The 14,483-nt window shown below is 35.8% G+C and overlaps 1 protein-coding gene across 4 annotated transcripts in view; it reads left to right on the top strand.

Annotated features, from left to right (window-relative positions):
- Positions 1-14,483, top strand: part of LOC138699560 (baculoviral IAP repeat-containing protein 6-like) — a 37,527-nt gene that overhangs the window by 12,625 nt on the left and 10,419 nt on the right. For all 4 annotated transcript variants that reach the window (XM_069825551.1, XM_069825547.1, XM_069825548.1 and 1 more), the window contains 5 exons: positions 2,455-3,017; positions 3,834-5,256; positions 6,702-6,850; positions 8,407-8,447; positions 11,076-11,298. In XM_069825551.1, coding sequence (XP_069681652.1) covers positions 2,463-3,017; positions 3,834-5,256; positions 6,702-6,850; positions 8,407-8,447; positions 11,076-11,298 — 2,391 coding nt within the window. In that variant the 5' untranslated portion in view covers positions 2,455-2,462. The remainder of the gene's footprint in view (positions 1-2,454; positions 3,018-3,833; positions 5,257-6,701; positions 6,851-8,406; positions 8,448-11,075; positions 11,299-14,483) is intronic.

Below are 14,483 nucleotides of genomic sequence, written 5' to 3'. Positions count from 1 at the left end.
TCATTTTGATGCTGTTAATATTAGTGAGGAATCTCATAGAATCTATTGGAGTTGTTTTGATTCCACCAGTAATGAGTCTGAGAGCTTGGTTTTGAACATATTCTATGTCGTTTATGAAAGGTGAAGTAATTAAAATTTCTCCGCAGTATGTCAGCACTGGCTGTATAAACATTTTGTATGTAGTGTTCAAAGTATTCCTAGAGCATCCCCATTTCTTTCCTGCTAGTCTTTTTAGAAGGGAGAATCTTTTACGAGCTTTTTCAGAAATGTATTTCAAATGGTTGCTCCATGTTAACTTACTATCGAAAATAACTCCAAGATATTTGGATTCATAAGTCCTAGGAAGGTGTTGGCCATTGTATTGGATATTGAATTTCTTTCTTTTTTACCAAGTGAAAATATTTGGTAGTTACTTTTGCTTAAATTGAGTGTCATCAAATTTGATGTATTCCATCCATGTAGTTGATTTAGAGCTTTAAGAGCAGAATTTTGAATTTTGTCTCTATGTCTGTAAGATCCGGAAGTCCACAAAACTATATCATTTGCAAATAGTGCTGTTTTCATGTTTGATTCCTCTAATAGGGAGGGTAAGTCATTTATATAAATATTGAATAAAGTTGTGCTGAGGACAGCGCCTTGAGGTAGACCTCGATATGTTTGTCTGTAACTAGAAAGTGAGTTATTGAATTTAGTAGCAATGAATCTTTGACTAAGGAATTCTGATATCCATCTGAACATATTGCTGGAGATACCTAATTTCTGGAGTTTTAGTAATAATTTATTTCACCAAACAGAGTCATATGCTAACTGAAAGTCAATAAATATTGCCAAGGTATCTTCTTTCTTGTTAAAACTGTAGGACCGAATATGTTGAGTGATAATAAATCATATCATATATAAGAAGAAATAAATAACATTTTTATGTAGTATTACTTAGCTATGTTGACATGAATTGCTGACCAGAAAACCAAGTCTGTCTTCTTTCTTCATAATCCAGGTCCTAAGGCTCTGTATAACATCTAGGGAAGTAGTCTTCAATCTGCTATCCGCAGACTGCATGCAGTCCTCCACAGCTATTTTTGTGAGCCTTTCAAATGTGTAATATAATGTATCATATATAATCATAATCATAATATAAAATTAATGCATAAAGCCACGAGCTTTCTTCATAGTTTGTTAGTAAAATATAGTTTACATGAATTTTGTAGTCTTTTAATTGAATTTAGTTTGATCTCTGTCTGCATAAGATTGAAAACTGTTGATCTCCAGGCAGTGTTTCTCAAACTATTTCCAAAGCCCTTTTAACCTGTAGTGCAGAAGTGGAACTCGTGTAATCCATTTTCTTTGTTTTACTGTTACTACTACTGCTACTTTTACTACTCATTTATTAAGGTGGGTGCAACTGCAGAATTGAAACTGTGTTAAAGCACATGCAGTACCAAAATTTTGAATTTTCAATTTTATTGGAATTACAGATTTACTATAATCAGTACTAAGTATGAGATTTTATAAGTGTAAAAAATATAAAAATGCAATCATCTTTATGGTACAAAATTTGTTATGTTTTTATTAGTACCGGTATTTAGTAACTAAGAAACATGTGAAAGCTAGTACTCAATAATTCTGTTCAGTGGGGTGAAGGTGTGTTTTTAAGCCTGCATATTCTTTTATGGCGGAAAGTTGTAGCCTCGTTTCTGTTTCTGCTTCTGCTTCTGTTTCGGCATTTTATTTTAGTAAACACTTATTTTGCGTTTTAGATGTTTAATAATAATAATAATAATAATAATAATAATAATAATAATATTATTATTAATACTATCATTGTAATAAATTATTAGTGATGTTTCATGTTGTTATTAATTCATATTTTTGTATACATTTTATTGTATCCTCTAAGTAAAAATAAAATGAAAAAATCCGTTAGTTCTTGCGAAACCCCTAGAATTTTGCTTGAGGAACCCCTGGAGTTTCATTGAATACACTTTGAGAAACTCTAATCTAGAGGAAGGTAGATGTGTCCATGTAACACCTGTTACTAATTGAGTCACTTTTATCCTAGTTTTTGTAAGTTACATATTACTTTCAATTAAGAATATTGTTATAGCCCATCACTCATTCTCATCAGTGAAGCAAGGTGACATATCCAAATGTCAGTTAAGCCTTTTATGAGTTATTATTTTTTACAGATTGGTTTGGATATTCACATTTCCAGTGGAAACGTTGAGAATATACTGAAATGTTATACTGTTGTTGTCATTTAGCTTTGATTTTATATTAACATACTATTTCGTGGACGGACCAGTAAATTTGAATAAAGTTTTAACGAAGTCAGCATCATTGCTTTGAGATGTGAACAGGTGTTTTTTTGTTTCCTGTGGAGATCAGCATATTGTAATTTAATTCAGACCTAGTGCAACACAGCACAGCTCAATGTTGATGTGATTGTGCTTGCAGCTGTAGAGATGAACATGGACACAGAGGACAAGATTGGCGAGAGACAGCTGCTGACGGAGTTCGCGACCTGGGCTGAGCATAAAGGTCACGTGATCAAGCTGCTGCAGCACTCGATCTGTGATGATGGCCGCGTATGCCTCGAACTGAGCATAGGAACCGACAAGCGCTTCAGCCTGCTGTGCCCTGCAGAGTACCCACACTATGAAGACCACTTTTTTGTAGAAGCCACAGCATGCTTGCAGTTCTGGTGTAATGCCCTGAACGAGTTCATCCTGGATTCAACTGTGCTGCTGTCGCTAGAAGCCATCCTGGACAAGGCAGCGTCACTGTATTACAACAAGAAGGCAACACGCTCTCCATGTGCGAGCTCGTCTGAGTCAGAGCTGGAAGGTGAGGAGTTCATGGTGGTGGATGGCGACTCAGAAGATGGGGAGGAGTGGGAGCATGTACTGTGTCAGAAGAAGAAACGCTGGCGTCTCAAGGAAGCAGAGCTGCGTGCTGCCACAAAGCAGCCCAAGACCTCTGACATGTTCGATGGCAACATCAAGGACCACCCAAAACAAGTAAGTCAGTGTCTGCAATAATAGAGTTATTAATTCCTTGGGCACAGTTCATGGTCTCTGGTTTCCTCCAGAGAAACAGACTTCAATCTAGCTTCATCATTGATGCAAGTTCAAAATTTAGTTTGTTGGAGTTACTGTAAATTTAGTTCTTCCAACTAAATGGTGACTTGGAAAAAGGAAATTTTAAACCTTGTATTTGGAATTTATCTGTATCTTCATTCATAGATTACATTTACCTTACAGTTAGGGATTTTGTTCTGACATGTAACAACCTATCTATTGATGCTGTAAAAAGTGTAAAATTGTGGATATTTCGTTCAATAAAAAGTAGAGTGGTTAGTTTATTTCACACAAAGAATTTAAACTACTAAAGCCTGAAAACAGATATGAGTCGGTAGCTATATAAATACAACAGAACAATATGCTGTGGCAATAACTAGGGCCCGAAAGTTCACGCCTAGACGCCTACTAAATATCCATACAGTTGTGACCTAAAATGTTTAAACTATGCCAACAAATTTGCACTAATAAATAAGAAAATTACTTTTCTAATAACACCACGAATACTTACTTACTGGCTTTTAAGGAACCCGGAGGTTCATTGCTGCCCTCACATAAGCCCGCCATTGATCCCTATCCTGAGCAAGACTAATCTAGTCTCTATCATCATACTGATGTAAAGTGAATAATCATCGTTTCTCTCTTGTTACATAAGGTATATTGATTCGAGCTCCAGAATCACTTATTCCGAGATTTTTCGTAGATTTCATCACTCTCAATGTATACACAGTCCTTAGTACAGCACATGTTTTTCAGGTGTTCAGCAACTCGGCAGCATCTGGTATTCTGACCAATGACTTAGTGGCCATTATGGAGTCTAAACACAAGACAGGCATAAGTGCTGAACCTATCGAAGACAACATCTACAAGTGGGCAGTGTTTCTGTCAGCATTTGACACAGCAGGACAGTTGGATGGGGAGCTTCGACAGCTGAAACAGCTATATGGCTATGACTATGTGGAATTGCAGCTTGACTTCACCATGGACCTGTACCCATTTTACCCTCCTGTGGTGAAGGTGGTACGTCCCCGTCTCCAGGGCTCTATGATGCTGCGCGTGGCAGGCATGGATGTGTTGAAGTTATCACACTGGAACCCTGCACGAGACATGCGCTCAGTGCTGCAGGAGATCAAAGACTACCTGGGCACATGGGCACGCCTTGATTTGGATAGCGAGCGCAATGATATACGCCGCTTCCCGCAAGGCGCCTACATCGACATGGAGAACTATCTGCTCTGGCTGGCGTGGGTGAGTGAGATACCCTCTCGAGCTCATCGCAGGTTTCCTCAAACAGAGCGTGATGCACCTGCTCTCACCGCTCCTGACAATGACAAGAAGAAGCTACACGAGAAGTCGCTATTCCCTGCTGGGACAGGCTACAGTTCGTCATTTCACAAAGGCTGGGACATCAACGCATACCTGGCAGCACAACGCGAAAAAGACAAGCAGATAGAGTGCGTGCTGCAGAAGATCCTGCAGGAGTTGCGTAAGGGATCACATTCTGACTTGGATCTTAAGCACGACACCTACTCCAGCTTCATGCTGCCGTCCTGCAGCTCCAAGAAGCCATACACGGCAAACTGGGGTCAGCAGAATGGCAAGAGCCCTGTGGACCCAACGGAAGACTTGTACAATGTCCTGGAGGCCTCCACCCTCGTGCCTTTCCTGGAATCGAAGTTACAGGTGGACTCATTCCTGGAGATATGCCAGCACACAGCCGTCTACCGCTGTGTGGTGGATATCATCAGCGAGATTGCATCACGGCCCAAGCTGGTGGGACTGCTGTGGAGCCTGCCCGACCAAGTACAGTCCATATACACACTGGTGAGTCGACTAGAGGACAAGGCCAAAGCCATTCTGGTGCAGCTTACCAAGACCTCGGCCAATGGAAATATCCCTGCCGGCAAGAAAAAAAACAACTCTGGTTCAGCACCCGATGCTCCAGAAGAAGAGAAGCTGGCCCGTGACTTCTACCAAATGAGCCATGCCGTGTCAGCTGCTCTGGGGAATCAGGGCTTTCTGGCAACAAGCGAGTCCCCAAGCACATCCCAGTCACAACAACAACAACAGCAGCAGCAGCAACCCCTCTCCCCCATGGCAACTAGCAATGACCAGGCACTTGCACAGACCTACAAAGATGCGCTCAAAGACCTCCAGTTTTTGAGTTGTGACATCGAGGGTGAGTGTCTCCAGCAGCTTGGCATTCGTGCCTGCAAGCCTCCTGCTCACTTTCACATAACATGCAAATTGTACCTAGGTTTTTTTACACAAATGAACCCGACACGTAGAATCCAAGTTTCTTTATTGAAAATTTAAATTAATTTCGTTATGTTTTGTATGCGGACCAAAGCATGGAATCTTTTGCTTTCAAATATCAAGAGGTTTCTGAAAATATTGTTAGAATTACTAGATTGTTTGTAACCATCGCCAATTACTCTTTATGCATGCATACTTTTGACAAACCTCAACACCTTAAGTCTGGTTCCTTAATCTAAAAACTAGGTCCAGGAGAAATTAAGTCATCAGAAACCCCTGTATCATGTGGTGGAAGAAATCGTGATTCTCTTTGATGTCCATTAACCAAAATTTGTGAAATCTTATATGAACCTTGTTCATAAATGAATACGTGTTTTGTCCAACCAGTTTTCAGGATATTACAGATGTTGAAGGGAGTGTCTTCTAGCTCCATCAATATTGAAATAATGAACTGTTCTTAAAATGCTTCGAATTAAATTTGTAACTCGATAAAATAGTTATTTTTCAATTAACTATAAAGTTCAGTATCGTTTAGTTTGTATTGTTGTGTAGAATTGTCTTAAATCCAAGTTAAACTCTGTTACACTTGTTAGACAACGAGAAATAAACATATTACAAATTTGTAATGTTATCTTTATAATATATTGTTTGGCGCATTTTAGGTGGCTCATACGTTACCAGCTATATTAAGTCAATTGTAGATAAAGAGAAATTTGATTATAATTCATTGTGATTTATGAACTTGCTAGACCAGAGCTGGATTGTTGATTAAAAATTTAATTTTGTGTAGAAAATTCGTAACTTATAGTTTCCATGAGCAATGAAAATAGGCCCTCGATTTTTAAAACTCAACAGTAAATAGCATATAATATCGAATATTACTGGTGATTAATTTTTAGTTCTATCGTAAAATATTGTAGGCTATTCAAAATTTGTTAGAAATAAATCAGTTACCAGTGTGCCAGTGTTTAAGAAAAATCATTCTGGTATACAGAATGTGATAAAAACATATTGACTTCTTTATTGGATAGTGTTGATGGTATGATATGAGAGATGTTGAACATGCCCAGCGAAAATCAGCTTCTAATTGTGTCCCTTCTGCCACTAATTCAGTTTAAAGTTGATGCTGTAGCCTTTACTTGATCTTCTGCTTTACAGAGTATTGAAGAGTTTTAGGTGTTTATTATTAACAAGAAATAATGATTATTGTTTATTATAACGAGTGCAAGGTTATTTGGAAGGAGAGTAGGCTTGATGAGTGTTATTGTTGTACACAAGCTTTGTTGTGTAGTGTCGCTTTGGTTTGTTTTAGCACACATTTTGCTTTGGAACATGACAGATGCTGTTTGAGTTGCCTGTTTATTTTAGTGGAAGGTGCTAGTGCACATCACTACAGCACCCATTTTAAAAAGGCCCTCCCTCCAAATTCTGCGCAGGTGATAAGGATTGCACAAGAAATGGCTGCCTTGTCGACTTCTCTGCCCCTTGATCTAGGATCAGCTATTTTCATACGTACAGTAAGTGATCAAATTTTTTACATGCCCTGTACACTGTTGGCAGGAATTCGAACCCTTACCAGCTTTCTGACTGGGACTAAGTCCAGCAAATTCATCACAATTGATAGGTCACATGGTGAATTCGTCAGGACTGTCACTTGTGCCAGGCAAGCTATTGGCTGGTCTTTATCAACATTACATTACTTCTTGACATAACCTTTTGTAAGCATTGAATGTCAAAATTTTATTATTTTCACACATTATGACATTAAGATAAAAAGTATGGTCACAAAACACTCATAAGAATGGCGGTATGTTACATCTGATCACGATAGTTGTGCAGTAGCCATACACAATTTGGCAGGGAACATTTTGTGAATTTGTAAGTAGCTACAAGTATGTCATTTCACCATGCTTTACTGTCAGTCACTGTTTTCACTAAATAAACGTAGGCCTACTTTTATAGACAGTCATTCCTAAAAGTAGATCTTTTAATGCTAGGCAAGCACGTTAAAAAATTGGCTGTTACATGGTAGCATGTGAAGAGTACTTCTAACACTAGAGGAAAAAGTATTTTTAACACCAGCTTTCAACTATTTGCGCTGATTGTCAATTGTTTTCTCACCAGATTTCACACAGCAGCATTTGTAACTTATCAACAAAGTAATTCAAGCAATGCTGTGCTTACTTTAAAAAATGACTGTTTTTTGTTACGAAACAGACATAAATTAAATATATTGCTTCAGAAAACTATTTTATTGATAACTGTATGAAGCAATTAAGAATTAAATGTAATTATACATCTTGATTACAGAACTTTTAACACTATATCACTTCGGAATATGTACCTATTATATGACTTTCTCATGTTAAATTCTGTCGTTGCTGGTTTTGGCACCTCTTGTTTTGTTTCCTGTGGGGGTGTGTTTGTGTAGTGTAATGTGGAGTCAAAGAGTGTGTGTGTTCTGAAATTGAGTTGTGTGTTGAGAATTTCATTAGGGTGTGTTTTTGTGTAAATGTAATTATAAGAAACCAGGGACCTCCTGACCTGCCATAGAATCCTCTACCACTGAGCTATATCACTGCCTTCTTTTAATGTGATAAAGTTTCACTATTACAATGAGGAATACAACAATGCAGAAGTTGGAAAAATTGTCTCTATACCAGCACAGACGAATGGCTGTCTAAAAAGTATTGTATGACATACATGTTAAAAATTATGTTACTTTGTTCATAGGTTTACTACACTCGGCATATAGCCTTGTTTCGCAAATATCCCTACTCACAAAATAAGATTTTATATTTAATACTTGTATTGTAAATAACTATTCTATACACACATTTTCTTTCTTGCACAGTTTAATTTTAAATGCATGATACAATAATGAAATGCACATTGTGGCTAGCTGTAATGTCTGTCGAATACACTACATGTGACCAATATTATTAGAAACCTGTTCAGCACAGGTTCGGATCCCGACCAACAGTGCAGTGTCTTGCATAGCATTGAGTGTTGCCCGATAGCAGTGTGTGCAGTTTACTCGTATCTGTTCTCTCTCTTTCTCTCTCTCTTGCAGGATGATGCAAAATGCACGCTGCTGAGAGCACTTATCATAGGGTGAGTCAGCTCATATCTTTCCACATGAAGATGCGAGTTAGTATGAAGTAAGCTGTAAATATTTTTTTTTTTAATCCAATGCCACCAGGTTGTCTTTTCGACATTTCTGGTCTTCTCTCCTTTAAGGAAAAATTCCTGTGCTCTAACCGGGAACTCATGAACTATAGTCAGAAGCTCTGACCACTAGACCATGAGGCTGGTCTTTGTTAACCCTTAAATTAAGCTGTAAATATAGTGAAGTGCAAAGTTTGTCACAAAACAAAACTGTTTTATTAATTCCAATCTCAAATTATTTCGAAGTATTTGTTCCAAGTAGCAAATCTAATTTGAATGTTATTTAGTTTTTCTGTCTTTGTTTGAAACAGAACACAGTTATTTCTAGTCATTTGGTAACACTCATTTCCGTCTGAGTCCGACATTGTCACAACTGTGAGACTGTAATGTTTTAAGTTCGAGTGTTATGTATACAAATGTATTTAATTTATCAAGTTAAGATAAGCGTATATATTTTGTATCAAAATTGTCATTTTTAGCCAGATTCTTTCAAATTTCTTTAGCAAATCTAGTGTCATTAAAATAAATACAATACCACAGAACCTCCCAAAAAATTTGGTTGGAGGGAAGGCTGTAAAAGTTCTAAGTGGCAAAAAATTGTCAATATGCAACTAATTATAGGATCCTTGAAAACAATTCAGTTAAAATAACTAAGTGATTAAATGACTCCTTGGAATGTAGGAAAGGGATGGTAGTAAAGTAACTTAATTTCTAAACAGCCTCCTGCTAGATCTTTTTCCTTACTGTGGCAAAAATTTACGACTTCAATAATTTTTCTTCCATGCTCTCTAACACTCATATCTCTTTTGATTATAGGTATTAATTATTTTACTACAGAACCGTACTCATGTAATAAGTTGTAATTTAATAAGTTTCTAGCTCATTTCTAAATATATTTTTTTCTTCTTTTGAAGCTTGAAAATGTAGCAAAAAAAAAAAAAAAAAAAGGGAAAGAAAGTCGGCATTATCAGCCAGAGTACATGCGCACTGGACCTTTATTTTTATTTATTTTTTTTTATTATGACAGCAGAATCATTATATGCTATATATTTTCTGAAACCAGACACCAAAAATAAAATAAAGAAATCATTAAAAAATATCATTTCAAACATTTATGCATACCTTAATTGTTAGCCAGTTAATGATTTCTGTTTAATTTTCACTTCACTGTAAGAATGTACTTGATGTAAACAAATGCACAACCACCCAATCCTTATATCATTAGTAGGTTCAGTTTTTGGAACAATCATGCTCTAATGCACTGCTCAAAAGTATAGTCTCATTATAGAACATCATTGCATTTAAAAAAAGAATACTTACTTTCACACACACAAAACACTAATTTGTTATCTTCCCCCCTCCACTCCTTTTTCATTTATTGTATTCCATTGATCCTATTGATCTTACATCAGCACTGAAGCTTTGAGATGAGGAACAAATCAAAATGTGTACATAAATATACAGTAGAACTTGGTTATAACGACATCCAAGGGACCTTAAAAATTATGTTGTTATAAACGAATGTCGTAGTAACCGAGATTCATATTATCAGTCTAGTGAGGTGGAAAATAAAAAAGTAATAAACATAATTAGGCTTATTTTAGATTTATTTATTCACTTTTAAGCATACCATGAACATAATGAAGTACACGTACAATTATAAATACAGAATTCTGTATTAAAACAATTTGTTCATTACTCACCAAACTTCTTTACTGAGGAGTGAAGTAATCAGTCATTTTACTCCGTTGTTTCCTACTTGCCCAATACACATTTTCTAAATTACATTCTATGTTCATTATTTCAGTTGCAATTTCACTGCTCCCTCCCCTAGCTTCATAGAACATATTCACAATTCTAATGGCTTCTAAAATGTCACTCACTTCGTTTAGTGGCCATACTGCGTTAAAATGCGTGCACTTAGTGAAAACGTCCTGTCGAAACTGACCGCAAGCAGGTACCATTAATACCGCATGAACTCTGGGCAGGTTACAATGGGATGGGGAATCTGCCTGCATTTCAGAGGTCTATGATAGAAGGTGACAGTAAAGAATTTGGCAGATTTCAACAAAATATTTCTTAAAATACTTTGATTCTTAGAAAATTGTATTCCAAACTGAGGTTGAAAATGACGTTATATGTAAGGTAGATGCATTTATGTTTGTCATATTAAGCAAGGTAGAAAAGCATATGTCTTATGGGAAATTAGTTGGGACCACAAAATATTTGACGTTATAGGCGAGGTTTTGCACAAAACGAGGTCGCTATAACCAAGTTCTACTGTACAAGACTTAGTAAGCAGATTAATTCAGTTTACAAGCATAAACATAAACAATTCATCATTTGAGTAGTAGGTCTGTCTGTCTGTCCATCCATTGATCTGAAAGTAGTGCCAGCATCATTTATATCATACCAAATCATGACTTCCATTCTTTTGTTTGAATCATATACATTCTTACAATAAACAAAAAAAAATAGTAACATATATTTGCTTAATGACTTAATGAGCATGTGCTCCAGTGGAAACTACATCTCTACACTGTTATTACTGAGGGATGATTTGTGATGTTGCAGACCGGAAGGCACACCGTACTCTGGTGGCTGTTTCCAGTTCGACATCTTCTTTCCACCGCAGTATCCCACACAACCACCGCTAGTGCACTTCTGCACCACCGGCCTGGGGCAGGTCCGCTTCAATCCAAACCTTTACGCATGCGGCATGGTGTGTCTCTCCCTGCTGGGCACGTGGAAGGGGCTGCAGGGCGAACACTGGCACGAGACTTCCACATTGCTGCAGGTGACGTGCTCATATCATTTCTGCAGAAGAGCCTATACTTTGCTGTGCCATCTGCTAACTTAATTTGTCAAGTTCATCAGTAGTTTAACTCGGCAATTACTAGAAATAATATTTCAGAAAGCTTTCATGTAAATTTTATTTAGCACTGTAATGCCCTTAAGGCACGTCTCCACTATTAAACATTTAACAACAACATGTTAAATATAACATGTTGAGTTTAACATATATATGGATATTTCAAGTCTCAATTGACTTAACATGTTAACTAAGTATGTTGAATTTAACACTTTTAACATGTTGGCGTGTTTTCCAGCAGAAACGGAAAACATGTCAAGTCAATTCATTTGCTCGTGCAGCGTCTGTACAGATCAGCAAAGTTCATACAGTTTCCATAGCAACAACTATAAGTTCCGATTTTGTGGCGCGTATCTTGATCATTTTTATATTATCATTGGTCCTTGGTGTTAGCTGTAAGTTGTTCGAAGTAATGGAGTGGACGAAAGAAAATGCATTAGAATAAAATTAAAGCACTGATGGAAAGGCCTTGTTTGTGGGATGTGTCTGCAAAAGAATATACGGGCAAAACTAAGGCCAACTGTTTTAGAGAACTGGAATTATTATTTAATTGTTCTCGAGAATACAATAGAGAGTTTTCGCACTCCCGTTGTACGCTAAACATTAATGCTATGTTGACGTCCATAATGGTCGTATTTGGTGATGTATGTTAACGTTCGTAAAACTTCGGAAAGAATAATTATATGATACTACCAACTTCTTTAACATCTATCATGTCGTAGGTCCTATGATAATCGCACTGTAATTTTTTTAATTGAGATGAAATGGCTGCTCTTAAATTGTGTATTTCTTTGATGTAACAGGAAATATTTTTGCAGCACTATATTAAAATTGTGTTCTGACATTCTCAGAAAGTTTTTGAATCCAAATCGATACTGTATTCAACTTTAAGCTCGCTTAGAATGTATCCTGCATAGTGTCTTTTACTAAGATATTGCTGCATCCATATTCTCATTTTCTTCCTTTTCAAAGCCTTGTAACAAGCAATAGAGGCAATTACAAAAGTCAGATCATCATCCGAGTCCATTGTCCAAGGTTTGAAAATAAAACACTATCTATATTAAAATCTCATAGACTTTATGGTGGACTACGCAAAGAAAGTCAAGTTTAACATGTTTAACAGTGTGGACAAATTGTTAAATGAAATTAGCATTAACATGTTCAGTCAACATGTTGGGATGTTAATGGTAAACGATTTAACATTTAACATGTTGTTGTTAAATGTTTAATAGTAGAGATGTACCTTTAAGTTGAGTATTACGACTGTATGCAGTTGACATTGTGTGTCGGCTCTTAATATCTGCAGGTAATTTCCCATAGATAAAGTAATATATGTTTGAATGTGGGAAACAAACTGACCATAAGCGTCTGCTCTTGATTTGATCCCTGAATGCATTTGATACATTTTATTATCTGTGTCTTTTTTATTTGCAACAGAACCTGTTCGTCAAAACTTGGGACATAACACTGTAACACACATCCTTGTCACAATATGGTAATTGAATCCAAGCTTCTCTTTCGATAAATGTCTCAAAAAGAAACTGCATTGTATCTCATCACGATCGCACTATACTCTATAACTGAGGCAGACTTGTTCTTTGGTTCAAATGTTCATACACCACAAAATGCAGTAGAAGCAATGCTATAGTTGGAAACAAATTTTAGGGGGTCCTGTTGAAATCTTCTTGATCAGACTAGACTATATGAGCTCATACTGCACTTCTTTTCCAAGGTTACTTCGTCATGCAGTCTCTGTCTTCTGCAGATCTCCTTCCAGATCGCAGCCACTATTGTACAGTTGTCAAAAAAAAAAAAAAGTGGCCGCACTCGTGAACAGCGAATATTTTCTAAGTCCAGTTCGGGTCATGGCGATGTTACACGATGCATTTGCTTTTAGAAGCAGTTCCGGAACTATGAAATCATTTTATATCTGCGCCTCGTAGACCAGCGGTAGAGAGCTCGCTTAATGATTTGAAGGTTGTGAGTTTGGGCCTGGTTCAACTTTCCATTTTATTTTTTAATCGTTCTTTAGAGATATAAATACTGCATTATTCAAATTATCATTTATATTCTGTTATCGTTCTTTATATGAGTAATATTCAAGTTAATTATATTTTATCGTTCTTTATCGATATGAATAATATTCAAGTTATTTATATTTTATCCTTCCTTTAGCGATATAATATATAATATTCAAGTTATAATTTGTTATATTCTGTTATCGTTCTTTAGCGACGTGAATAATATTCAAATTATCATTTATATTCTGTTACCGTTCTTTATTGATATGAATAATATTCAAGTTATTTATATTTTATCGTTCCTTTAGTGATATAATATATAATATTCTAGTTATAATTTGTTATATTCTGTTATCGTTCTTTAGCGACGTGAATAATATTCAAATTATCATTTTTATTCTGTTATCGTTCAATAGCGATATAAATAATATTCAAATTATCATTTGTATTCTGTTATCGTTCATTAGCGATATAAATAATATTCAAATTATCATTTGTATTCTGTTATCGTTCATTAGCGATATAAATAATATTCAAATTATCATTTGTATTCTGTTATCGTTCGTTAGCGGTATAAATAATATTCAAATTATCATTTGTATTCTGTTATCGTTCGTTAACGATATAAATAATATTCAAATTATCATTTGTATTCTGTGTTATCGTTCGTTAGCGATATAAATAATATTCAAATTATCATTTGTATTCTGTGTTATCGTTCGTTAGCGATATAAATAATCAAATTATCATTTGTATTCTGTGTTATCGTTCGTTAGCGATATAAGTAATCAAATTATCATTTGTATTCTGTGTTATCGTTCGTTAGGGATATAAATAATCAAATTATCATTTGTATACTGTTATCGTTCGTTAACGATATAAATAATATTCAAATTATCATTTGCATTCTGTTATCGTTCGTTAGCGATATAAATAATATTCAAATTATCATTTGTATTCTGTTATCGTTCGTTAGCAATATAAATAATATTAAAATTATCATTTGTATTCTGTTATCGTTAATTAGCAATATAAATAATATTCAAATTATCATTTGTATTCTGTTATCGTTCGTTAGCGATATAAGTA

This window comes from Periplaneta americana, chromosome 5 (genome assembly GCF_040183065.1).
Source record: "Periplaneta americana isolate PAMFEO1 chromosome 5, P.americana_PAMFEO1_priV1, whole genome shotgun sequence".
Taxonomy (NCBI): Eukaryota; Metazoa; Arthropoda; class Insecta; order Blattodea; family Blattidae; genus Periplaneta; species Periplaneta americana.
The sequence above is the reverse complement of the archived record's forward strand: the minus strand, read 5'-3'. Positions and strand labels throughout refer to the sequence as shown.